Source organism: Gavia stellata, chromosome 6, assembly GCF_030936135.1.
Source record: "Gavia stellata isolate bGavSte3 chromosome 6, bGavSte3.hap2, whole genome shotgun sequence".
In the NCBI taxonomy this organism is placed as follows: Eukaryota; Metazoa; Chordata; class Aves; order Gaviiformes; family Gaviidae; genus Gavia; species Gavia stellata.
In genome coordinates this window covers 48,137,617-48,165,551 of record NC_082599.1, presented here as the reverse complement: position 1 = coordinate 48,165,551, position 27,935 = coordinate 48,137,617, and the positions used below count along the sequence as shown (strand labels likewise).

Sequence of the window (27,935 nt, the reverse complement as noted above, 5' to 3'; positions counted from 1 at the left end):
CGGCTCTGCCTTTCCCCTGCCTTCGGGGGCGGGGAGGGAGTCGCCGTGGGACAGGACGGAGCGGGAGGGGGAGAGGGAGGAAGCCGCCCCGTGGGCCGCCTTCCTCCCGCCCTCCCTTCCTCGTCCGGCCGCCGCAAGGAGCGGACCATGGTCTGCGGGCTCGGAGGGCCCTCCGGCTCGGCCGGGCTGGGGGAGCGGTGAGGGGCACTGGCCGGGTCGAGGCCGGGAGCAGCCGCCTCCGGAGGCGCTCCGTCTCGGGCATGTCCCCGCCGTGAGGGTCCGCCGGAGGCACCGGCTCCTCCGCTCGGTCTTCAAGCCTCTCCCGGCAGCGGGCGCGGCTGCGGCGTCCCCCGGCCATGGGGACGGCGTCGTCCCTGGTGAGCCCGGCGGGCGGTGTAGGGGAGGTGATCGAGGACACGTACGGCGGCGGCGAGGCCTGCGAGATCCCGGTGGAGGTGAAGCCCAAGGCTCGGCTGCTGCGCGGCTCTCTGCGGCGCGTTGGGGCCTCACGGCCCGGTGGCCTGATCGGGGCCAGCTTCAAGTCGACGGCCTCGGTGCAGGAGCTGGAGTGCGTGGCTGAGTACGAGCGCCTGAAAAAGGAGTACGAGATCTTCCGCGTCAGCAAGAACAACGAGGTGGCCTCTATGGTGAAGAAGGAGGCCAAACTGGACAGGGAGAACAAGCGGCTGCGCGCCGAGCTGCAGGTAGCTCCTGCCGCCCTCTCGGCCAAGGGGGCTGAGCAGCGAAGCTGAGCCCTCGCATGCGAGGCTGCAAAGCACTCGTCCCGCTTCCCAGGAAAGCTGTGGCAGGGAGGTGACGGGTATGATGAGTTTTCCTCCCCGAGGAAGGCAGGATGCTGGGGAAATGGTGCGCACCCCTGTGCCATCCTGGCAAGCTGTCAGGCTGTGGTCCAGGTGTGCTGCTGGGGATGGGGACCGCATGGTGTGTGGCCGTCATCCTTAGAGCAAGGAGAGAGATGTAGGGTGCTGGGATAACGTTGTGTTCAGACCTGAATTTCACTAACTGAAAAGTAATCTAAAACCTTTTATCAGCGATTCCTTTCACTGAGAAAAATGGTATATTAAATGTTTTCAGGCACTTCAGAAAACTTACCAGAAAATACTTAGAGAGAAAGAAAGTGCATTAGAAGCTAAATACCAAGCCATGGAGAGAGCTGCTACTTTTGAACATGATCGAGACAAGGTCAAAAGGCAATTCAAGGTATGGCTTGACTTCTCTTTTCGTGGGAAAATGACCAAAAAAAAAGATAGATGTCACTTGGTCACATTCCCCCAACGAACTCTTCTCCCATAGCTTTCATGAGGACCTCTCTTAAAAACTTTTTAAATATTAAAAGGAGACTATGCAGCAATGCATCTGAACACAGGAATAGATTCATATTTGAGAGTGACAAGAAGACACAGGCTGCAAACTGACACATGCTGAAGGAATGTATAAACACAGAGTTCCATTCTGAATAAATTTTATATATAGCATTGCAATGTTTAACATTTCTAGCTTACATTAAAGAAAAGTGTGTATTGGTGCATGTCTTTTGGCTGCTAAAATATGATAGCCAGTTAAAGACAAAAGCTTTTGCACTTTCTGGAGGGATGACTTGAAAGGCCAAGCTGATGCTTCTGCTTTTGCCTTACTGCAGATGATGATACTTCTACCACCCAAAACAGGGCAATAGGTCCTGGTTTTGCACTGTTTTCAAGATCCGTGATATCTTTAATTGTAACAGGTGTTAATATTTGGTAGATATGTAAAAAGAGGATTGGTTTTGACCTTATTTAACAAAATGAGAATTGAAGATTTCGTCTCTTGGAATTTAAATCTAGGTTTGTGTTTCCTTCCCCATATGATGGTAATATTTTACAAATGGGACAGCTGGAGATGCTTGATCACTTTCTATCTTAGGGAAATTTAAATTTCCGCAACAATAAAAAGTAAAACTAAGATTATATGTAAATGTAAAAAAATACACGGAAGACTAAAAGGGAACCTTTGAAAGAAAATATTACATGTAGAGATTTTAAAAGACAATAAACTTTAAAAGTTGAAGAAAGTTAGTTGCCATTTTTAATGAACTTTCCATACTAACACAGACTTCTAACTTTCAGAACAGTATGCTAAGGTTTAAAATAGTAAAATTTTAAAAATAGATAATTTTAAATTATGTTTTCCTGCTCATTTATAGGCTCCTGATAGCTTCTTGTTCACATTTTCATGTCTTTGCCTGCTAAATGAATGCTAGAAACTTATTTTCCCAATTGAAAGCAGATAACATGAATAACATGATAACATGAATTCAGCAACTGATATTAAATTTTAAAAGATTTACAGTTTGTATTTCTTTTTTTTCCCCCTTCTTTCTCATAGATTTTTAGAGAAACTAAAGAAAATGAGATTCAGGACTTACTGAGGGCCAAACGAGAGCTAGAAGCAAAACTTCAGAGACTCCAGGCCCAAGGAATCCAAGTGTTTGATCCTGAAGAGTCTGATTCTGATGATAATTGTACAGATGTTACTGGTGAGAATTTCATCCCCAGCATTTTGTGTTGGAACATGACTGAAGTCTCTGAATAGTGAAGCACAAGGCAAATATTTAAATTCTTTTGAAAAAAGTTTTATTATCCAGGTGAAAAGCAACATAATGTAGTTTAAAGGGTAAAAGCAGCTGACTTTACAAACTTGGTTTAGATTGTGGGAACCCCACATTTCTGGTCTTATGAATGAATAGATGAAAAAAATAGAGCACTGTCTAGACACAGTGACTTGAACATTTTTTTAAATTGTTCCATGAATAATTCTGAGTTTTGTAGTCTTTTCTGAGTTTTCTGATTCTAGATCTGAGAGATCATGTTCCAAAGGATCCAAAAAGCACACCTGAAACTAGAGAGAATCTTAGACAGACTTACTGTCTACAGATTATGAAGTATGCCAGTCTCAGCTGCTGTACTTTTCAGAATTGAAGGGTTAGATATTTAACAAACATGAACTGACCAAAAGAGTCATTTTATTGAAGAATTTTTTGAAAGGGAAGCCCTAGCAAACTTAATGGCAAAAAAGGCAAAACCTTATATATGCTGTAAGAGGTATTTGATAACATGGGAAGGATTCAGATAGGTATGTGATCAGTCCTCTGATGATTCAAAAACAGAGCAGTAATTGTAGCAGACAGTTAACGCCTTAACACTCTTAAGGATGGCCACCATTAATTCTGGCACCATGAAGGGTTACTGAGGAAAAACTGTGTGCAAGTGCTGTTGCTTAACCTTTGTTTTGCTTACTGAGATTTATCAACAGTCACATCTTGGCAGGAGTATAAATATGCAATCTTTTAAAAGTAGAAATGTTTCAAAATGCAGTGATTGCTTTTTGCATAGTAATTATGCATTTGATGAACTTTAGTGGTACAGATAGTCTTGTTTTGGTTTTTTTTCTGTCTTCTTTTGTGTTAAATTCATTTTTGAATTCATACTTCCCTTCTTACCTTTTTCTAAGTCTTTTTCAATTTCCTGATTTTCTCCATGGAAGATTTTTTTAGTGTCTTGAATGTTGTATATTGATTGGCAGAAGTGTAATCCAAGCATATTATGAAGAGATACTGAAAGCTCTTTCACACAGCACAGAGAATATATTTTAATCCTGACCTACAGCCCCTTTACAGTCTTTCAGTTCTGGAACTTCCCTGAACAAAAGTTGTCAGTTTTGTGATGTGCTGAAATGACTGCAGCAATACTGTGAATGGTTTTCCTAATTTGTAATCCACGTCAACATTTGAACCCAACAGATGTGAGCAATCCATATAATAACAAATAATGGCAAATACCTTGTTCTTTAGCAGCATGGCTTCTCATTGACTCCTGTTTAGAACTACAGCATACAAGAGTGTGAGCAAACCTGCTAAAGGAGAAAAAACTATGAGCAGTGGCATGTGACCGTAGGTTTCAGCTGGAGTATTTAAGACTGATAATTTACCTCATTTAGTGACAATGAATAGGTTTGTTTTTTTCCCCAATATTAGCTGCTGGGGCACAATCTGAGTACTGGAATGGAGGAGCTTTGGGAAGTGAGCCATCCATGGGTAGTATGATGCAACTTCAGCAGTCTTTCAGAGGGCCTGAATTCGCTCATAGCTCTATAGACGTTGAGGGACCATTTGCAAATATAAACAGAGGTAAGTAGTGGTGGTTTGTTTTGCTGGGATTATATGTGTCTGTCATTTTCCTATCCATTCTTAAATAATTCTGTTCTTTCTTAATTCCTTTTCTTTCCATTCTTGGGTAATTTTACTAAAGGGTTATTTGGAATTCTTCTTTGTAAAAATAAAAGGGATCTGTAGCTGTACATGCTAAATTATGTTTAATATATTTGGTGACTACGATAGGTGCAGCAGTGATTTTAGCAAACGGCAGTGAATAGTGCTTCGTTGTGAGTAAACCGAATACCATTTTGTTCCTTATGTTGACTAAGGAATATAGTGATCTTTCTTTCAACATCTGCTGGCATTCTTTTTTCCATTTGTAGTCAGGTTCTCTACTTCCTGAGTATCAATATTACATTTGTATTAGAATAATTTATATCCTTGGGTTTTTTCATTGGATTTGCATGGGTTTTGAGTCTGCTTATGGGCCATTCATGGAAGTCTGATTGCAAGACCAGGATGTATGCACTGTTATGTGAATTGGTATTAGATACTTTGTTATCAGTAGTTGTTGCTTTTGAACTTTGTTTCCCAAATGGCCTTCCGGTGCTCTGGTTTCCCTCACTGTTGTCCTGTCCCTGGAACCCCTTCTGCATGTAGTTGACTTTGCTGGCAGTTTCTCCATTTTTTCTTCAGTCCTTCAGGCTCTGATTCAGAAGCCTGTGCCTGCAAAGTGGGAGGGTCAGGTCTGCTCTGTGATGGCTCCAGCTTCACATGCTAAGCCATTCATCGTGCCCTGTGGTTCTGACAGGGGAACCTATTCCTAGCTTGAAAGAATGACCAGCTGCAAAATGAAGAACTTACTTAAGAAAGTTTTAAAATTCATTGCTTCTATAGGGAATTGACATGCAGTATTGTACTACAGAAAGCAATGGACTTCATCTCAAGAAGAGGAAGTTATAATGTTTCGCTGTCATTTATTCACATGGTCTAATTGAAATACATGTAGATCTGGAAGAAAAAAAAAGTTAAATTATGAGTGATTATTTTATTCCTGTGTATTTTTATTTATTTTGCAACTATCAACTTGATTTTGTGGATACATTTCATCAATCCTATTTAAAGGAAATATCGTTGTAATGATAATATGAATATATTTAACACTGTTTTGCCATATTATCAAATTATATGACATTATCAGATGATTTAGGTTCTCTAAATTCAAATTTTAAAAATTAAAATAGTTGAGTAAATGTTACTACTATTTTAAGAGGTGATGACTTATCTGTTGTGTAGTGTAATCAGATGTGAAGATCTCTAGACTGCATCTTGTTTTTTTTCATTGGCAGATGATTGGGATGCTGCTGTCGCCAGTTTATTACAGGTTACTCCTCTGTTTTCCCACTCTCTGTGGAGTAACACAGTAAGATGTTTTGTTATTAGTACTGATGAGACTCAACCAGAAGTGGACATCTTCATTAAAGTGAGTACCTCACAAATTTATGCTAACTTATATGCCATTCTGTTTCCACTGTGATATTTATTCAGAAATTTGTCTAATATTTCTTGAAAGCTTTAGTAGGTGTAGCCTGATTTCAGCGAAGTATTGTCAAGGACTTCAGGGGAAGAAATTGTGTAGAGAAAAGAAGCTGATATTTATCTAGTAGGTCCTTAGTGCTATGCAGATTTTGTAATAAAGCACCATTCAAATTTGCTTTCAGAACTACTCACCAAAACTTCAAAGAATCTGTGAAACAATGGGGTACTTCTTTCAAGTTGTTAATTTTTCAGCAGAAAATGAAAGGCCTCTTAAGGATGTAAGAAAATGGGAAATTGAAAAAAGTTCATTAGTCATTTTGCTCTTGCATTTAACTTTGCCAAGGTAAGTATTTTCCAGACTGGTAAAGCAAATGGAAACTGGTAATTTATGCAGAGTGCATAGTTTATTAAAATGTATGTGATGCTTTACTCAGTACAATTCCTAAGCTAGTATCTTCTAAGTGATACTTCTTCAAACTTTAGGTTTGCTAGTTCAGGCAGTTAAAAAAATATATCAACTTTGTATCATTTCCTTTTTCTTGTAGATACAGATTCTCTTAAAATACAGCATGAAAGATGTCTTCATAATACAGAAATGTTTTGCTTTCCAAGAGCAGCTCTCTGTCATGCATATTGCTGGAGTCTTAGGAATTAAAGATGGCTGGTGTGAATGTCCTCAGTGTTTTTCATTTGCTTATCTAGCCTTACTGTCTGTATTTTGATTTTATTCTATCACAAATTATTTTATATCTTTGGCTATTTTTCGGACTGATTTCATGGCTCTCCTGTTTGGTACCTTATGCTAGCTTTCTACATCTTAATTTACTGAAGTCGTATGGTTTTTGACAAATAGTGATGCAATGTGTTCTGTTTGTTCAGTGAGTAATTCTCTAACCTAGAAGAAGAAACATGACTTACTAAATGAAAAACACCAAACTAGGGATATTTTTAGAATTGTGTTAGGACTGTTTCTGTTATGCATTTGGGAATTTTGGGCAAAGTTTGGTTTTAACGTTTGGGGGAGAGAGGGGTATCTTTTTGCTGAAGAAGAGAGAAAAAGGGATCAGAAAAGATAATATTAAGGATCACAGAGTGGTCATTCCAAAATATCTGTATGAATGCAAAAATCTGAAAATACTGGTATGCATTAGGTTTCATATTAGGGGTAGATTTTGAACTCTAGGGATTTCAAATACTGTTGTATTATTAGAGCTCTTGTATTAACTAGACCTCCTGTTTCTGTAAATAAAATATCTGTCCGCAGAGCATTAAAGGCTGGTTTAAGACACTAGCAACTAAGTTTTACAGTAGTGGAGTGCTTCAGGGAACAGCCAGGTACCACAGAAGATGTTGATTTGTTTTCATGGAGGAATTGGACTAGAGCATACATTTATGCTCTTAGAAAGATAGTGTCAGCTGCTGAGGGTATATTGACACTCTGAGGGGATACTGTTGCCAAATAACCCAGTTTCATGTATGTGGGTCACAAGTGTTCAAGAACAAAATACACAAGGAAAAAAAAACCACAAAGGAGTATTCCTGCCAAGAGTATTCACTTAAAGAGTTTCTCTTAGAAAATCTGTGATGAAAATTGTAGTGCTCATATAAAGAACATAATATTTCAGAGAGCCTGTCTGCTGTTGTCAGCATCCCCAAGTTGTATAGTTCCTTCTGTGGAACAGCAATAGATTGCTGGGAATGATATCCATGGATATCATTTACATATATAAATACAAAGTGCTTTTGAGTTTGGAGGTGTGTAATTCTCCTTTTCAACTACTATAAATTAAAAGACTATCCTACATCTGACAAATACTAAAGGACTTTCCTAAAAAGATGAAGGAATAGAACAGAGCCTTCAAATAAGTGATGGCAGAGCATGCATATGATGCTTATTAATCATGTGTGAATCTATGTTCTTTCCATGCAAGGCAATTACCTTTCACCCTGCGTATTGGTATGACAGGAAGATCAACTTCTAATTTAGAAAGCAATAATGGTAAAAATTAATAAATGGTTTTAATGTTTTTGGTACAAGTAGCATAAATTTCTCTCTTAGCTGTTCCTTGCTTCAGAGCTTGTCTCAAATTCTCTGCTGACATATTTGCTTGCCCTTTGTTGTAAATAGATATGACTTTTGAATTAGATTTTGCAGTGAAACCCATCTTTGGAGCTTGTGTTGATTGAACTGTTCACTACAGCAGTGTAATATAGCACAAGAATGCTGATTTCCAATCTAGTTGTTTGTTGGAGGACTGTGAAGAAGCCTTCTTGAGAAATCCAGAAGAAAAACCCCGGCTAATTTACCACAGAAAGGAGGATGGCAGAGTCAGTTCAGCATCAGTGCAACAGTTAATTGAGCAAATTTCTTATGTGAACAAAGCAAAGGTATGGCATTTTAAAGACTTGAATTTTAAAAGGCTTACTTTCCTGCTATAAACAACATCAAGTGTTAGTAGTCCCAGATTTTAGGAGAAATTGCATTACAGTCATTGCTCATTATATAAGCGAATTGATGAAACTGAAATTTGTGAATGTTATGAAATTTTCATTAGCAGGGGAGAAAAAAAGCCATTGCATTTTCACTGAAAAAACCCCCCTATGTTATAAGGACAGAATTTCTCACCTGTGTTTAGCCATTTAAATGGCAAAGCTAATTATCTAAAGTCTCTCTGTAGCCACTGAGGAGAAAGAAGTGTACCTCCAGAGAGATACTTCCCACCTGAAAATAGATCAGTTGCCATTTATTTCCCTCTATAGAGAGAACTGTTGAGAGCAGCTGAAACTAGAAGCCCAACTTTTAAAAGCTTAGGCAAAGTGAATCCTACCTAAGGAATGAACAGAATGGAACAGAATGTGTTCCAGAATTGTTTTTTTATTTGGAAGTCCTAAATACTGTTCCCAGTCAGGTTCAGAGTTGCATCATGCTTTACGATTTGCTCTTTCAGATGATTGATCATATTGGAGATGTTGAGGAAGGAGCATATGAAATCTATAATTGTGTGGAAAAGATAATTAAACAGGTAGAGTACATGATGCATTTCAGCTTTTTCTGTTCCTACTCTGATTTATGATCTTAAATGATGTCAGTGTGATTACTATATGCTACTTAGATGTAATTCAAAGGATCTTTTTGTGTTTTATCATTAATATCTGGCAAGCAAAGAAATCTGCAAGTGGCAAATAAACCCCAAAACGGAGCAGTGCTTTTATGGACTGGGGAAAGGGATCTATTCGTGGCCTAAATTCTCTTAATTTCTCTTTATCCATATCATAGGATAAGGAAAGATTGCATAGTCCATTCTGTCCTTATCCTTCCTTGTGGTGAGTTGCTTCCACTATGAGAAGTCTAAAACCAATGTCTTGAGATCTGTGCATTCAGTCTTAACTTGGTTTCATCTAATTGATCGTTTATTTATGTTCTCTGCTATCCTAAAAGGAAATGAGGATATTGATGTTAGTAGAGCTGCACTCATATACTGTGGAATTAAGACTAATGCTAAATGTGCCTGCACTGTTAAGAATTATAGTTGCAGTTTTCTCCATGTAATTTTCTTTTTACTTAGGATATATTGGGGTGTGAAATGATAGAACTAGAAAGCAAGGATTTGGGTAATAAGGAAGAGTCCACTGCTCCTGAAGAAGTTGTTTTTGGTGATGTATTGTGGGATGCACATGATGAACAAGAACAGATGGAAGCTTTTCAGCAGGCCTGTAATTCAACGTGTGAGCTGGGATTTGAAAAAGTAAGTACGTTGGAAATATATACGGATGAAGAGAAAGTCATCACTTACTTCCATCTCTTGTTAGGCAAGGTGTAGCTCTACAGAAGAAGTTGAGTCTGAGAGCATCCCTGAAGCTGATAGTCCTTAGGCTAGAAGAAGCCATATGTCTTATATAGATGGCATATTTATTTTTGGGGAGAGGTGCCAGTCTGTGTGTTGTTGAATGGCATTGATGAAGAAGCAGTTGTTGTTCCTGCACTGGGGAAAAGCACTATAACGGTGTGCCAGAAGTAGGATGTTCTCCCAGACTTTGATCGTCAATAGAAAAGGCTCTGAATGGCTTCTTTTCTTTTCTTTTTTTTCTTTTTTTTTTTTTTTTTTGAGGCAATCCGAGCTTTGTCTTGACACCTGAAGTTAGGTCTTTTGGAGATGACTAATGAAAGATTTCGTCTCATCATGCAGCCATACATATGGCTGAGAAGAACATAGGAAAGTTAAAAGTGGAGAGCTGCTGAATAACTCAGTACTTACTCATTACTTGAAAGAAAATTTTTAAAACATTTCAGTTTGGGGGTATCAGGAACAGTTATATGTAGGGAAGTTATAATTAATGTTTTTTCTTCCTACATTCAAGTGGTCATGGAAAGTGATGCCACAGTTGATTTGGGCAACATTCCTTGATGTCATAAAGTAACATAAGCATGCAGTTTCTGTGTTAGTGTATTTAAATTGTTAGTACCCCTATTTTACTAGCACAATTTATTCTTTTACTTCACTGCTCATATATTGGCAATGAGTTAGAGGATTTTGCCATCTTTACTACGTGCTAGAATAGTAAAATAATAGAACATAAATAAAAGAAATACCTATGTGTGTCTTAACGTGCCTCCACTTCTTTTTTGCAGACAAAATTTCTCCCAAGTGGTTGAAGGGTGGGGTTTTTGTTTGGTTGGTTTTGGTTGGGTTTTTTTTTTGTCATCCTGAACTCTGCTACAACATTCTTGGGCATTCATGTGGTGAAAGAAATCCTTTCTTTTTCGTGCTTAGTGCCTCTAAATAACACTCATGGCAGATGCCAGCTTTGAAGGCTTTGTCCTGGCAAACATATCCAATGCAGTGGAGTAATTGGGGGAAGGAGCAGGGGAGGGGAATCCTGAACAAACATAATACCCAATTGCTTTACTGTAGTAACACCAGTTCAGTTATTAGCACTGAAAGTTCCTATTAAATAGAGTTTTGAAAAAGTTATTTATTTATTTTACACTTTCTTTAACAGAAATTATAAATTCTGTGGTTTAAATGTTTCATTACGAAATTTATTTCCATTTGTATTATATTGCATTTCAGCAGTTATTCTCTTACCTTAATAAATCTGTACTTGCATTTTGTATCTAGATGGTTTACAATACCAAGCACTATGTTTTGCCCTTGAACAGATGAATATTTATAATGATTGTTTCTTTTTTATAGTATTTTGAACGTCTCAATGACCTAGTAGCAGCACCAGCACCAATTCCACCTCTGCTTGTGTCAGGAGGACCAGGCTCTGGGAAATCTCTCCTTCTGTCAAAATGGTAGTTTAAACTAATTTTTTTTTTTTTTTTTTGTATGAACATAATGTAAGAAAAACGTTTACATTACATTTCAAACCCGGGTGGCCAAGAAGGCCAACGGCATCCTAGCCTGTGTCAGAAATAGTGTAGCCAGCAGGAGTAGGGAAGTGATTGTGCCCCTGTACTCAGCGCTGGTGAGGCTGCACCTCAAATCCTGTGTTCAGTTTTGGGCCCCTCACTACAAGAAGGACATTGAGGTGCTGGAGCGTGTCCAGAGAAGGGCAATGAAGCTGGTGAGGGGTCTGGAGCACAAGTCTGATGAGAGGCGGCTGAGGGAACTGAGGTTGTTCAGTCTGCAGAAGAGGAGGCTCAGGGGACACCTTATTGCTCTCTACAACTACCTGAAAGGAGGTTGTAGTGAGGTGGGTGTCAGTCTCTTGTGCTAAGTAGCAAGTGATAGGACAAGAGGGAATGGCCTCAAGTTGCGCCAGGGGAGGTTTAGGCTGGATATTAGGAAAAAATTCTTTACTGAGAGAGTGGTGAAGCATTGGAACAGGCTGCCCAGGGAGGTGGTGGAGTCACCATCACTGGAGGTGTTCAAAAAATGCGTAGACACGGCACTGCGGGACATGGTTTAGTGGGCATGGTGGTGTTGGGTTGATGGTTGGACTTGATGATCTTACAGGTCTTTTTCAACCTTAATGATTCTGTGTTTCTGTGATTGTATCAGTTTAATTAGAGGTAAAATGGGAGCATTTACAAAGCACTGAAGTTATTGAAGCATCCTGGAAAGATTTGTAATAATTGAGTAGCTAATTCCATCTGGACTGCCTTTAATGTCTTCCTGACTCCAATTGCAACACCCTGCAGATCTGTCTTTGCACAGCGTTCATAAGTGGTTTCAGTAGCTCAATAGCGTTGCCCTTCTCTGATACCCAAGAGGAGTCCTTTGGAGTCTTTTTTTAACTGAAATAAAGGAAAGATCAGACCTAATGATTTATCATAGAAATACATTTTGTGGTCATTTTGTAGGCTATGACAAAATTTGTTGACATAAAAATAAATTTCATTACTTAAAAGCTTAGTGACATGTGACTATCTAGTGCCAGGAAGGTCACTTGTTAATGGCTATCAGTACTGAGGAGAGCAAAAATGGAATCTGACATAAAAAGTTCAATTACAGCTCAGGAAATGTCTATCCTAGTTTGCAAGATAAACGTGGAACACCTCTACCTCAGACACTCTTATCTCCTTTGGCTAAACTGATGTTTTTTATTTGAGGCAAAATTATAGTCTGTTAAGTGCTCTTTTTTTTTTTTTACTTCTCTCATTAGGATTCAATTGCAACAGAAGCATTCACCAAACACACTAATTCTTTATCACTTTGTTGGGAGGCCCATGTCTACTAGTTCAGAATCTGCATTGATAATTAAACGCCTTACTTTAAAGGTATGCTGTATTATTACATACCCAGCATTGCATAATTCTTTGAAAAGTTCTTGTGTGTGTGTGTATGTCAGAAGATAAAATTTTCAACATGTTTTTCTACATCAGTTAAGAGTAATACAAATACAAAACACATGTAAGGCATTATAGAATGGGGGGAATCCGATCCTATACATGAATGCAGATCAATTAAATAGCATCTCTGGGATATTCATAACAGATTGGCATTAGCAGTTATGCTTCCAGTGACCTATATTGATGGCTTATAAAACCATATAAGCTTCTTCCAAAATTTCCTGCCATCTGGCCAATAAGAGAGGCAGGTGGTACCTCTTCTGTTTATGTGTTTAGAAACCTGAGGCAGTATTCACCAGTTGGCACCATATTGTTCCTAGACTAGTCTCTCTCCTATGTTAATTTATTTTTTAATTGTGTGTTAGATATGTAGGGACTAAGTGAAAGAGTATTTTTGTGCCAGGGTCTGAGCTTTCTTTTTGCTTCACAGGGTGGTACTAAGGACTTCACAGGACTGAAATCTTTAGAAAAATGAAATAAATTGCACTCTCCTTGTAATTTTCTCATGTATTTTAGAAGTCTGCCTATTTAACCTGTGCAACTTTTAAGCCCTTTAAGTCCCCAAATTCCTTGTCCATTGTGTAAACTCAGGTTATCTCTCTAGAATTTACACAATTAGTTCAATAAATATTCTTTATTCTGCATATGCCAGCTTTCTGCATATACTGGAAGGAAAGAATTCTGTGTGAAGTTGACTAGAAAAATTGCCACAAAATTGTGTGTTGTTGTTTTTTTGGGGTTTTTTCCCTCTTGTGTCTGTAGGACTTTCAACTATCCTAGTTGATTTTTAAGGTAGAATTTGTTATATATGTTTATAATTCTGCAGCTTATGCAACACTCTTGGTTAGTGTCACCTCTGACTTTGGATCCCGCTAAACTTCTGGAAGAGTTTCCCCGCTGGCTGGAAAAACTTTCTGCACGTCATCAAGGGAGCATTATTATAATTATTGATTCTATTGACCAAATACAGGTATGTTTTCAAAATACTTGCCATTTGTCAGTCTAAAGGAAACCTTGACTATTGTAACAGGTTCAGATATACCTATGTAATAGAAATATTGATGTTTGCTTTGCTCTAAAGAGCACATATAGAAACTAATTTTGCAAAAGGTGCAGATGATTTAAAATAGTCTTTCATTTTTATAGATAAAATTTATGTTGGGTTGTTTTGTTTGTTTTTTTTCCTAAATTTATTTTAACACCTTAATTTTTGAGCAGTCTAGGTACTTCATTTATGCAAAGGTTCGAGGCTGTGAGGTGACTTACTGGGCATTTAAATAGCTGTCTTTGATGTGAATATTTCAACAATAGTATTCTATCTGCTTTATTTAATGTACAGGCATGCTGATACCTATCAATGGATCATTTAGTACTCTTTCAAGAACCAGATCATGAACAATTTTTAAGGACACTGGAGAATTTAAGACTCCTTTCACTGAGCTGTGCAGTTAATGAAACCTATCAACTTCTGGCATTTTTTTTAACAACCTTTGTATTAAGTAACCAAAATTTGTTTTTAAGCAAGCTGAGAAGCATATGAAATGGCTGATAGATCCACTGCCAGTGAATGTGAGAGTGATTGTATCAGTGAACGTAGAAACATGTCCACAGGCTTGGAGGTATGTTATATTTCTGAGATGTTTCAAAGTAGCCTGGGTTAGAATTACTGTTTTAAATTACAGTTACTCATTGAAGAGCAAACAGCCAGATTTGTCAAGACCTGGAGATTTAATAGGACAAGGTTTTGCAACCATTGAGGACAACGAAAGCTTCTCTATTGTAACTGCAATGAGGACAGGTTTTAGCTGTTGGGAAACCAGACTTTCGTTTTACTGTGATGGATCTATCCACATGACTGTATGAAAGGGGATATTAAATGCAGTCAGACACACATCAAGAACCGCAATACCATGATGTAGATCCAGGATAAGGCTAAAAGTGGAAATTTGACATGTGAGAACTAGAATTTCTTAGTAGCGGGGAATAGCTTCAGTTACTGCTTTGATATAAATCTTTAAAAAACTCTGGAACTTTGATGTCTTTTTTTCTTTTTGTGTGCTATTTAATAAGGTCTGAATATGACTTTGTTCTCTCTTACTAAAGGTTGTGGCCCACTCTTCATCTTGATCCATTGAATTCCAAAGATGTTAAATCTCTCATTAGTGCAGAATGTGACTCTGCAAATGTTAAATTGACTAAAGAGCAGGTATGTCTGTTGCAGTTCTTCTAAAGTACCTTACTCTAGTATAACTTTTAATGAAAATACGGGGAGATGATATAAGCCCAGCTGCCAAAAGAAAGTATTATATTTAGCTAACTAACTACTACTGCTGAAGATAGCATGCAGTTTGAGTATTTTTACCCCATGGCTCATAGCACTGAAACACAGATGGAACAGCATAAATTATTAACACAAAAACAGTGCAGTTGCACATATTGCTCTAAACATGTTCTTTTATGTTAGAATAATAGAAGGTTTAGTATTGCATAATACTGTAATGATTGACAGAATGGGGAAAAAAGTATTTTACCTCCTTGCCTTGGAGACCGATTCTGTAAGGTAATCCTTATCTTGAGAGATGTAATAGTTAGATCCTAACTCTTTTCATTTTAAATTCAAAAGAAAACTTTCACTCATATGCTCGTATACCTAGAAAAACATGCAGTATTTTGTGTGCTAGTTATCATGTCATAGTCTTCAGACGTTACAGGCAGAAGCATATCTAGAACTTTTGTCAAACAATGAACATCTTATTGGTATGGTTAATTTCATCTTGGGTCACAGATTTTGTTTAAAATACTGTAGGAGAAGAAGCTTGAGAGACATTGTCGTTCTGCCACAACTTGCAATGCTTTGTATGTCACTCTCTTGGGCAAAACCATTGCGTGGTAAGTTAAGATGATCTTGAAATTATTATGCTCATCACTAGATGAGAAAACTCCAAGTACATTTGTTAGCATTTTGAAATACATTCATTTAACATAGCATGAATCTTGTTAAGAAAAAACAGTGGAGCAGTATACAAAGTTTTTCCCCTTCACTGACTGAATGCAATGGGAAGAAAAATCAGAGAGATTACCATTGCCATTTTGATGCTAAGTGAATCCAAATAGTTGTATCTGTCTGTTTTCAGCTCTTCTGGTTTTATTTTATTTTTCTGTTGTTCTGCTTCCTGGGTATGTCAGTTGCTTCAATGCTTTTTAAAGGTATTTGGAGAATGTTGGTGTTGTTTTGTTAAACAGTTTAATTCAGGACTGTTGTATTTACTGATGTACCAGATAGTTTGCCTCATAGATTTTTAAGGCTAAAAGGGAGTTCAACAACTGTTTAGTTTAACATCCTGCATATGGTCCTTTGCCCTATAATTCCTGCTGTGGAGAAAATTAATCTTCCCTCTTGTGCAAGGGAATATTTAATAAGTGCATTGGTTTATTAACCTACACTTCATCTTGTTGAGAATGATGCATTTTTAGTTTAGAGACTCCCAGAAGATGATACACTGATTGATAATTTACTCTGGGTGACTGCTTTTCATTATTTTTTGTTTCTGTTTTGTGTCCTAGGATGCTTAATTGCTCTTGAAAACATGCTTTGTAAATGCATTAAATAAAACAGTGGTTTTATCTTTATCCAATCTGATGTTCTTATTCTGTACTCCTGCTGGAGTAAAGAACACTGCAATGTATTCTTTTTTTTTTTTTTTAAATAAAAATGTTGCAGTTCTTTGGAAAAATCAGACAATATGACAGAAGGTCGCTTCAGGAATTCACCGCTTCTGTTTTTAATCTCACCAGGTGCTGTGCACCTTTTAAACCCAGTAGGAATTCAGAGCACTTTTGAGATAGAGATCCTCAGTAGTTTCAATTCATCTTACTCAGCCAAATTTAATATGCTAAACCATTCCCTTTTTGTCCTTCTGCTCAGTGTTGGAAATACAGGAAATATTGATGAAACCCTTCAACAGTGTTTCCAATGTGAAGACACGGTGTCACTGTACAGGCTTGTTCTGAGATCAATTCAAGAATCATTGCAGAGTAATAAAGAGAAAGGTCTTTTGAAAGAGGTAAGCAGAGAATGTGTCACTATTTCTACAGGTAATGTATATTCTTTCCTGTAAAGAGTTTTTCTTAACTTAAAAGTAAGTATAAATTTATGTTGGTTCATATGTGTGATTCAGAGATTACTGTATTATTAGTATAGAAGGGACAATTTTATTAATCTAATTGTATCTGTTGCATAATATAGAACATAACGACTGCTTTGTGTTAAATTTCAACTAAGTCATCGTCTCACAAAACCTAACTTTTCCACTATGATGTGATATAGAATTAGTACTTCCTTGCTGATCGCTACCCTGATCCAATTATTAACTACATTGAGCATAGTAAATGTAATCAAAATATGGTATCTTGTGAATACAGGGCACTGCTTATTAGATTTCTGATTCCTCTTCCTACCTTTGCAGAATTTCCCTGTTATGTGGAACACTTTTTTGGTTAGGACATGATATTTAATAATTGTTAGAAGTTCTTTGGTACTGGCAGCATAAGACCTTCAGCATATTTTACTTAGATGGAAGTTTCTTATGATAATGGAGTTTTTTCCCCCAGTGTTTTAGAGGAAATTGTAAGGAGACTTTTTTTTTGTCCCAGATTGTCCCATTTGATGCTTTATCTATTAGAATATTAATCCATTAGCACTGAGGACTGTTCTTTGAGGACAGAAGAGGAAAAGGGCCTGTGTAGGCAGTTTTTTTTTCCCTTGGAGTGTAAAGTTATACACAATTATAAACAGTATTTTTCTTGGAATTTCAGTGTAACTAAGCTCTGCAGCAAATATTGCTAACTGTGTAAAATAATTTTCTGCTTTACGTAGATACTGTGTGTCATTGGTGTTAGCCACAATGGTGTAAGTGAGTCAGAGCTGATGGAACTTTATCCTGAACTGTCTTCTGCAGCCTTAGCCTCGCTCATTCACAGCCTGCACAAGATGTGTTTGCTGACATATGGCTGTGGTTTGCTGAAGTTCCAGCACCTCCAGGTAAATTTTGTAATTCTAAACACTCGCAAGTGAAACTTCACCCCCTAAGGCCCTGCTGGTTTTTAAATAAGTTCTGTTGTTAACTAGGTAGGCTGTGATATGTTTGTGTTTGCTCATCCGTTTTCCTTAATACCTGGTCTGATGTTAGAATCACCTTGAAAACTACTAGAGCTGTGATACCAGTATTGGTCAGTATTGTTCAGCAGTTGAAAACCTGGCATTTCAAACCTTCAGAAATTTCTGATCTATTAGTTGTTAACTCTATGTGTCCTAGAAAATACTGGTTCCACAAAAAACAAGCAGAATTGAAGGAGAAGGGAATATTATCTGAATAACCAGAGCTTTGGTCTAATATAAGACAGTCTGTTTGTAATGCCTTTGACATAGAAAGATTTTCAGTTCTACAACATGAGACGTGTTTCATAAAGAAATCTTGCATAGCGCCCTGTGTAACATCAGCACTTAATAAACAAATTAAATGCATTCTCTTTCTCTCAATTATACTCTCTTTCAGGCTTGGGAGATGGTGAGACTAGAGTATATGGAAGAAGGTGAAAATATTATTTCTGCCTATAGACAAAAACTAGTGGAGTATTTCACTATGCAGCTAAGGTAGGTCAGATTTCCTCAAGATGTGCTAAATTGCAGGCTGTATGCCTCATGGATATTTTGTTTTCTTCATATAGCTTCTTTGACTCAGTTTAGTAAATTATTATGGCAAAATAACTCTGCAAAACCATAGTTGTCAGTTTAGCAGTTTATTATTGATATGTTGCTTTATATCTTGGACAAGATTGAGGACTATGGAGGGGAATGGGCATATAATAAAGTTATCATGTGAAAAGGTAGGGCATGAATTTATACTGCATCAGTTATTTTGTGGTAACTGACCCCACGTGGATTTTTAACTCCCAGTAAATGCTAGGAAATTTGAGATTGCTTGGAACTTGAAGAAGAAGCAGACGACCACTTGCGTTCAGCAAGCAATTAGCACATACACAAGAAGAGGCCCAGTAGAACAGCTGAACAGCTACAAGTTCATATCCAGCTTGAAAACTGATTAGCATTTACAGTCCTGAGTTTGTGTGTCCCAGCTGTGAGCTACTGCTTACTGCTCCTCAGAACAACCACGGTTGGGTAGCAGAAAGCCAAGAGAGATGCAGTGTGCCAGGCAAAGAGGACACAAAGGGACAGTGAGCTGTTGCTGCAGGGCTGCAGGCCTGCTAGTAGGCATAGATTAGCCCATATGGGAGGGAGGAGCAGCTTCCTGTGGGGTACCTGCAGGTTCCAGCACCCTCTGAGGTGAAATTAAAATGAAGATGTGAGAAAATGGAGTACATAGGTCTTATAGTAGTTTGTCTGTTTAGACGTTCAGGTACAGCAATTGTATGCTTGCCTATTTTTCACATCAAATTGACAAGTTCTGTTAGGCCTCAGACTTTTAATTTTTATTTGCTTTTCTTTCAATAGTCGAGACCGAGTGACTTGGAGAAGTGCAGATGAACTTCCTTGGCTCTTCCAACAGCAGGGTGATAAGCAAAAGCTACACAAGTGTCTTCTGAATCTCTTTGTATCCCAAAACCTTTACAAAAGGTACAAAGGTAGCCACTGCTTTGGCGGTTATAAACATTTCAAAGTAATTTGAAATATTTGAAAATAAATCAGAAAATGACAGATACAGATTAAAGGAACTTAAATAGTAGAGGCTGAAATGCTAAATGCTGTTTTCATATAAATAATCCATTTTTTCTATTCTGTTACACCTGGGGGTTGGTAAAGGGATAAATACTGCTGTTGAACAGCATTAGTCTCTGGGGATTGTCTTTGTAGACACTTTGCATAAAGACAAAATTCGTGCACATGGCCCTTTTCTTCTAAGCTAGCATCAGTCTGAATAGAGGGGTATCAGAGATAAGATGAGCTTCTTATTTCCTTGTTAAAACAGGGGACATTTTGCAGAATTGCTGAGTTACTGGCAGCTGGTTGGGAAAGATAAGAGCTCTATGGCAGCTGAGTATTTTGACTCTCTGAAAGAATATGAAAAAAGCTGTGAGGGAGAGGAAAATATGATCTGCCTGGCTGATCTTTATGAGACCCTGGGACGGTTTCTTAAGGACCTAGGTCTTCTCAGTCAGGTAAGTACATTTAGAGATTGTTGTAACAGCAAGGAGGCAAATTAAGCAGAGCTCAGCGTGTGCTTTCTGTTGCAGTTGTTAAATTATTGTAGCATACAGGATGCTGCCTGTTGCCATCATGTTCTGAACTTTGTTGTTACAGGCTGTAGCTCCTCTGCAGCGGTCTCTGGAGATTCGAGAGACTGCGCTGGATCCAGACCACCCAAGGGTGGCGCAGTCACTCCATCAGCTAGCAGGAGTTTATGTTCAGTGGAAAAAGTTTGGAAATGCTGAACAGCTGTATAAACAGGCGCTGGAAATCTCTGAAAACGCTTATGGAGCCGAACATCCTCGGGTAGCCCGTGAACTTGATGCACTTGCGACCTTATACCAAAAGCAGAACAAGTAAGCTTAATTACACTGGTATTTTTCTTTCATGTGGAGGTGGTACAAAAATAACAGCAAAGATTTTCTTCCTGAAGCCAGAATGTTTCTTTGGTTCTTTTTTAGAGTTTCGTAGCTTCCAATGCACCATGAGCATCCCCTCTGTATTCTTGCAGCAGGCCACCCAGTAGGGGCCAACTTTTGTGCTAGTTTTCCAACAAACAAATTTTCAAACAAACAAGTTAGAGATAAAGGAGGAGCATTGTCTGGTCCTAAGCATTTTGGATATTTTTATCTTTGTCAAAAAGTGTGAATTTCTTCAAGATGTGTGTTCAAGTAACTTAGAAGCTTTCTAGAATACCCAGTGATGCTACATTTGACATTCTTTCTAACACTGTAAATAACTCTTTTCAGATATGAACAAGCTGAGCAACTGAGGAAAAAGTCCTTCAAAATACGCCAAAAAGCAGCAAGGCGGAAAGGCAGCCTGGTAAGGAAAAGTTTGATATTTAATAAAAATGCAAGGCATGTTGCAGCTCTGCTAATCTGATGCTCAAATGCTTTTGATAGTTGAGGGCTTGGTAGTGAAGTAGCCTAGCACAGCTTTGGTAACTGCCCTTTCAAGTCTGCTGGAAGTGCAGATGAATAAGTACAACTGGTATGGAATTGAGAGAGGTGGAAAAGAAATAAGTGGATATAAACGTTTCAGAGGTGCAGAATTACTGCTGATACAATTGGCTGTCAAAATGGCAATGGAAAAAGGTGTTCTCCAGAATAACTGAGACATTTATCCTACAAATACTATTGAACAGAATGCTTACTGCAATGGATAATCCCAGTAATAATATTAGGTGCCATACTGAGTCTTTTCCTGTTTTTTCTTTTGTGTTTTTCAGCTACAGAGTTCCTCTTGTCATTCTTGAGCTAAGGGTTTGTTTGTCATGTAGTGCCTGTACTGTAAGAGTTCAGCTAGTAACTCTAGAGCTCTAGTTGTGGCTCTAATGAAAGTAGTGAAAAGCCATAAAAATGTTGCTATTTCCACAATGCTTAAATGTAAATGAATTTGGATCATGAAGATTTTGTCCATTTTTGTAATAAGTTCTGCTGCACAAATACTTTTATTAAGACTGCAGAGATCAAGAATAGGCAGAGCCTGTAACAATGGCTGCATTTTTTACTTGTAATTCACTTTGCATGTAAGCATTAGCTTGACAGCCCATTTTACAAAGATCCACGTAAAGTCTTGAGTAATACGTTATATGTTATGGCATTAAGGATAGGATATTAAGTTGATTTTAAGTTTTTAGCTTATAAACCTAAGAATTTGATCTGAATTAGTTATCTGAACTGCGGAGTTTAAGCAATCATCATCTTTTTTTTCCTTTGATAAAATTACGAAATAGTCACAGTGGACTATTTACAGTAAAACACCCTTAAAACAAATCACTGTTTTGTGCTCCCTATGCATCGAGTGCGTGTGCCTGGGTAGGAGGATCCCGGATACAGGGAAAACAGAGCTCTATGACAGCATGATAACTGAAATTTCCTGGAAGCATGTTTGGTGAAATTCACTGTTAGATTGTAAATAAGCAGAATGCCTATGTGCCATTTAGCTTGAAAACAGAATTTAAGGATTATTATGCTCCTTTGGCACCAAACTGAGTCTTCTGATTTTCTGTCTTCAGTTGTACACTTTAAAAGTAATGGTGATTGGCTTACATTACCTTGTGCTTTGCTGTAGTGTGGCTTTGCTCTCCTGCGTCAGAGAGCCCTGCAACTGGAAGAGCTTACGTTAGGCAAGGATACACCAGATAATGCTCGAACCCTCAACGAGCTTGGAGTCCTCTATTACCTGCAGAATAATCTTGAGTAAGTTGTATTAACTGTGACACATCCACTGAGTGTTCCCATAGATCTAAATGGAAGCAAAGAATTGAGAACTAGCATTAAATGTAGACACATCATCAAATACTCATTATAGTGCCATCCTTGATTCATTCTACTGGGTTTTGTTTACTGTGAAATTCACTCATATTTTCTAGAGTTGATGCTGTTAGCATGTATTTACCAAGTCAGTGAATTTCCTGCATTCAGAATTGATGTTCCACAATTAAATTTAACCTAGCCTTTGTTGCAAATACCAGTTCTTTCTTGAAAGTTATGGTCCCTCTACTCAGCTTCACTATTTTGTGACCCTCCTCTGTAGTGTTCATATTTGAACAGCAGGACTGTTGTTTTTCTGTGAAAAACACTCGAAATGCCAGTATTACAATAAATCATGAGTTAAATATTCACTGTGCTTGTAATCCTCAGGATCTTACCTTGCTGGCCTTTTTAAGGGCAAAAGAGGACAGAGCAGGACAAAGGTGTTCTAAAAGCAGATAGAAATAAGCAGGTGTGTTGAAGAAGGGGAATAAAAGGTGCAGAGCAGTTGCGATTGCATGGTTAGCCACTCTTCATATCAACTTCTTCAGTCCACAGAGTAGTCTAAAACTGTGTGTTGTGAGGGAATTGTAAAGTCACCTTAAATCCCACTCTACTGAACTGAATCTTTTTGGAGAAGAAAGCAGGTGCACAGCAAAAAAGCACAGACTAAGTTCTGGAAGTATTTTTACATTCTTCCTGTATCTGATGTTTATGTCACCAGTAGTTGATGGATAACTGCAGAAGTGTATTGTAATTTAGGATAGGCACAGAGAATCTCTGTTATATGCAGGACCTTTGCAGTGAAGGAATTAACAGTTGTTGGAAATGTGGGGTTTTTCATCAGTTTGCCGTCATGAAGTCATGCCGAAGTGACTGATTATAGAGGACCGATATCTATCTAATCTAATACAAGATCATTTTATATTCCACATTATTCATATGTAGTTCCTGTCCAACACAACCTACTTCTAGTGTCTCCACTATTTCATAGGTGAGGAAAAGTATAAAATTTGTTCTAGTGAGGCTTTAAGTCATTTTTTAATGGATATTGTGTCTCTGTTCTGAATCAGCAAGTCCAAGATTGAATTTTTTGATCATTCGATGCAGTTAGAATGAAAACAATGGCAGAAGGGTATGTCACTTCTGGTTGTTATATCACACATCATCCTCTAGCCCTTACACAGAGTGAACACCTTTTGACACTTGTCTAAGAGCTCCAGATTTGAACCTACAGTTCTGTGTATAAATGGTCTTTTTTTTTTCTCTAATGTGAAAGGGATTTTTCCAATTTACTAAGCTGACCTCTTGGGAATAGCGTCACACAGAATTTGTGTGTATGTCAGGATGACAAACTGCCTAGTTATAATGGATGCTGCCAGTATTATGTTGGGATCACCCATTGTTTTTGATAGAGGAACTGCTTTAAATTTGTAACGGAGTAGTAGTAAGCTACTCTAGTGAGAGAAAATCTGCCCTTTTGATAGGGAAACGCTTGAATGGTGGCATGACACAGTTTTTTCACCTTTGTCACTTCTAGACACATTCTACTATGAGAATCTAGCTCCTGACATATATAAAACCCATTCCATTCTCTCCCCGTTTGGTATGAAAGCTGTCTGCTGAACCCTGTAATATGTTTTATTTTATTTATTTTTTAAAGTTACTTGAAAAATGTGTGGTGTGTTCCGAACCTTTACCTTGCATTCCACTACTGCTTTAACCATGGGAGTACATGACTGCCCTGAGGAGTTGCCCAGAAGTCAGTAGAATGTTTTGAATAAGGAAGGATTACTTGCATATATGAAGATGTAGGTTGAATTAAAGAAATCAGCAGCTGTTGGGGTAGTGTGATGTTTGCTGAAATATGCTAGACTGGCATTTCAGTCCTTTACAGGGGGCTCCAAGGTTGCACAGGAATATATTAACTAGCTCTCTGTCTACATTCTTAGGGTTAGCCTGCACAGCAGGACTATGTCTGGGATGTATAGTTCCTCACTGCATACATGAATTGCTGCTCTGGCATTTGCTTGTTCAGAGGAGAGTGAAAGTCTATTACCAGGTGTCAGTATCCGAGGCTTTTTGTTCTGTTTCAAACAGCTACTTCAGCCTGTAGAGATGTTACCAGCTTTAAAATATTGCTAAACTAATGTGTTCTGTAGGACAGCAGAGCTTTTCCTGAAGCGCTCCTTGGAAATGAGAGAGAGAGTCCTGGGACATGAGCACCCAGACTGCGCGCAGTCTTTGAACAATCTGGCAGCCTTGTACAATGAGAAGAAGCACTACGACAAGGCAGAGGAACTCTATGAAAAAGCTTTAGACATCAGGAGGAGAGCACTGGCTCCAGATCATCCCTCCTTGGCTTATACTGTGAAACACCTGGCAGTGCTGTACAAAAAGATGGTAAGCACAAGCCTGTTACCTTTTTCTGATCACCTAAATTAACTGTAATGCCTTGCATTGTTACAGTCTTCAATCCAAAAGGAGTGGGGCATGGGAATTTTGTCAGCTATTGGCATTCTACACACATGCATAAAAGATGTCGTCAGGCGGCCTCAGTCTGTTTCCAAAAAGCCCATAGCTTTTTCAAAACACACTTTGCTTAAAGAAAGCTATTTATGAATAATATCTTCAGTGTCCTGCATGCTCAGTATTCACCACAAAGAATTTCTGATTTGGTTAAAAGCTAGTCTTTTGGCTGCAGTGAGGGAACCTTTTCCCAGCTGTTTTTGAGTTCTCCACTGTCTGCTATGTGACATCCACATACAGGAGTTTGGTCTGATGTGTCTTAATGGAAAAATCATGTAGGTTGTAGGAATAGTTCTTTTTACACAATGACCTTGAACTTTACAGTCAAATTGAGAGTAGCTTGAAGGCTCATGAGGGAGATAGTACTTTACAAATAAATTGTGTAGCTGAGACACCTCCAGCTTACGTTAATTCAGTGAAAGATGAGTTACTCCCCTGCTAAATGCACTACAGGGAATAACATTAATAGTATAAACTCCTGTGTTTCATAATTTCAAAATGTTTTATGAATATTTGTGTTTGCAGATGGTCATTCTAACCATTCAATATCATCAGTGTAACAGCGATGTAAGGTTTCCAGCTGCTGAACCAAGATCAAATTCAGAGGGTGACAACTTTTTTCTTTTATATTTTCCACATTTTACCATTCTTCAAAGAGAAAAGAGTCCTTGAAGATAATCCCTTGGATCAAATGTTCCTGTGTTTTTGCTCAATAATTGTTACCTGCTGTTACGTGCATGAAATTGTTTTGGGTCACATAGTCTCTGCTCACTTCGGCTTCTAATCTTCATGCTGCTAGAAACTGCAAGAGCACTCAATATTTGCATCAAAAAGCTCTTTGCTAGTTTGAAGGAGCACAAATTAAAATTCATGGTGAACTAGTGACACAGGGAGGAGCGGAGGAAGAGAAGGGACAGGAATCAGATGTAGAAAATGACGTTAATTTACGGATAAGTATTTATTCCAGATGAATTACTGATTGTCTTCCAACTGTGGCATGGTAATGCTCTGAAAAAGTAAGGAGAAAATTTGATTTGAATTTTGCAATTACGGTGAACCATTATAAAATGGAAGTTTGCGGTATTTAATTTCTAACTGCTATTAAATATGAGAATTCACATCCTAATAATAGAAGCCTAACCATATTTCTGAAGTACATCCAGTTAATGTGTGAGCAGATTTGAATTTGGAGGAAAACAGATTTGCTGGAAAAATAATCTATAGTAAAATTAGCTGGACTATGAGAGGGATATTTTAGACAAACCAAAGTCAAGAAGCCAAAGCCTCAATATGGTAAATGGGAAGCAGTAGGTACTTGAAATGGCATCGGACACTGCGGCTGTTCCAAAGAAGATGGAAACACCACTTCAGTGAGCAGAAAACTGCTCAAACGTTAAGGCAGCTACATTCACATTCCTGTATCACCAGTAAAATTTAGGCCCTTTAGGACAAAAAATAAGCTCTGCTCTCATTTATGGCAGGATGAGGAAATACAAATGGAGATGATTATATGGATAAAAGTACAACTGAAAATTCTTTTTAACAGCCTTCTCAGTGAGACACTTGTGGGGAAAAAAAAATTAAAAAAGAAGGAAATAGACATAGCTGAGAAACATGTTTACTTGGAGTTGAATATGCTCAGTATTTTTGAAAATTAGGTCCTAATAAATATTCATGATAAACAATCTGCGCAAAATATAACTATGAATTAACCAAAGTTAAACCCTTATTCTGGAAAGAGTTACATCTTCTCCAAGGCTTTTTGTTTAAAATAGATTTTACTGTTACCGTTTTGACACAAGACAATTGAATCATTTCTTCCCTTGTTATTCTAGGGAAAACTTGACAAGGCTGTTCCTCTGTACGAACTAGCAGTTGAAATCCGACAGAAGTCATTTGGCCCAAAACACCCTAGTGTAGCAACTGCTTTGGTGAATCTGGCTGTCCTTTATTGTCAGATGGTAAGTTTTTCATGTCTTACATGTTTATTATTCCTGTCTTAGACTTTTTTATGATTTGTACCTAAATGATATCAAAGAAACTTGATCTCATTTAAAAGGGAAATTCCTTATAAGACTTGAAAATTTTTAGGTTCCATTTTAAAAATTGAAAGGATATTTGGCAAGGAAAATGTAAGCAGGGAACACATGATTTTTGTGACTGGTATTTCACAAGGACACTTCGGCTAACACTCTTTAGATTATTCAAAATACCCACATGCTTTATAAGACTAGAGCACGAGTACAGCATTTTCAGTGATATGACTGTTATCACAGTATGATGGAACACACCTCCACCACTGACTCAGAGGGAAACACAATCCTTTGAAATTTATGTCCATGAATGAAAAGTGCCCACTTTGATCAACTGCAACTGTGCGTAACTAAAAATCTGAGAAGGCTGTAGGCTTTCTAGTCTACAACTAGTATGAGATTCAAAGGAGATGCAATCAACTTACTGAATTCCTTACTTTGTATCAATATGAGTGAGCTGTAGATTGTTTTCTTGTTTTCTGTATTTCTGCAATCTGTGTATCTGATTTTAAACAGTGATTAAAGCTGCCTCAGGTAAAATTAAAGAGCATTTGGTAACTCAAAACTTTCAGGACTGAGATTTTCAAAACTCCCTAGGAAGCCCAAACCCTAATTATTAGTGGGAATTGCATTTGCAAGTGCAAGCCAATTGCTTTGACAGTCTCAATTATTATCCTCATCTGTCAACAGTACCGAGAACTCAAAATACCCTTCTGGTTAAATACGCATGACTTTGCATCTAGGATGTGTTGATACTATGTTGGAAAAAAGAGTAGCAAATGTGATATATATCTGTAACAAACAACTTTCTGCTACCCAAAGAAAAAGCAGATTGAAGCTTTACCTCTTTATGAACGTGCATTAAAGATTTATGAAGACAGCTTTGGTCACATGCATCCTCGTGTGGGGGAAACGCTGAAAAACTTGGCTGTGCTAAGGTAAGATTATATGTTTTAGCCCTATAAAAGCAAACTACTACAAAAATTACTGGATGAAACAAAACATCCTGGACTTGGTGTACTTATTAGGAAAGTAGAGAGCCTTAAGTACACTTTATTGAGAGCATGGCGTGCATTTCAATTTAAATTAATTGAGAGACTTGTTTTATTTGCTTGTTTCAACTTTGTTTTACTCTTCTCCAAAGCTATGAAGGGGGAGACTTTGAGAAGGCAGCTGAACTTTACAAGAGAGCTATGGAAATAAAAGAAGCAGAGACTTTGTTGATAGGTGGAAAAGCAACTTCTCGACACTCATCGAGTGGAGATACATTCAGCTTAAAAAGTGCATTATCACCAAACATTTTCCTGGAACATGGACAAAGGTGATATAAACCTGCTCAAAGAAAAGGCAGTCTCTATTGCTATTTTGAAGCAGACATAAAATTATTAAGACAAATCTATTTTTCCTAGTATAACGTACT

At 37.9% G+C, this 27,935-nt stretch overlaps 1 protein-coding gene across 1 annotated transcript; it reads left to right on the top strand.

Moving 5' to 3' along the window:
* Positions 1 to 356: 356 nt before the first annotated feature.
* NPHP3 (nephrocystin 3) lies at positions 357 to 27,935 on the top strand. Its single transcript, XM_009812443.2, has 27 exons — positions 357 to 704; positions 1,096 to 1,221; positions 2,386 to 2,536; positions 4,034 to 4,186; positions 5,503 to 5,636; positions 5,875 to 6,035; positions 7,933 to 8,080; positions 8,641 to 8,715; positions 9,259 to 9,438; positions 10,888 to 10,991; positions 12,305 to 12,419; positions 13,318 to 13,461; positions 14,013 to 14,110; positions 14,595 to 14,697; positions 15,298 to 15,380; positions 16,417 to 16,555; positions 17,368 to 17,532; positions 18,047 to 18,144; positions 19,003 to 19,125; positions 19,478 to 19,667; positions 19,810 to 20,051; positions 20,445 to 20,520; positions 21,772 to 21,899; positions 24,116 to 24,356; positions 26,318 to 26,443; positions 27,338 to 27,453; positions 27,660 to 27,935. The coding sequence occupies exons 1-27, from the start codon at positions 357 to 359 to the stop codon at positions 27,838 to 27,840; spliced, it is 3,948 nt and encodes a 1,315-aa protein (XP_009810745.2). The 3' UTR covers positions 27,841 to 27,935.

Coding starts and splice junctions, on each gene's coding strand:
- NPHP3 (XM_009812443.2), top strand. CDS start 357: ATGGGGACGGCGTCGTCCCTGGTGAGCCCGGCGGGCGGTGTAGGGGAG. Junction 12,420..13,317: donor TTAAACGCCTTACTTTAAAG/GTATGCTGTATT, acceptor ATAATTCTGCAG/CTTATGCAACACTCTTGGTT. Junction 19,126..19,477: donor TCCCAAAACCTTTACAAAAG/GTACAAAGGTAG, acceptor TTGTTAAAACAG/GGGACATTTTGCAGAATTGC.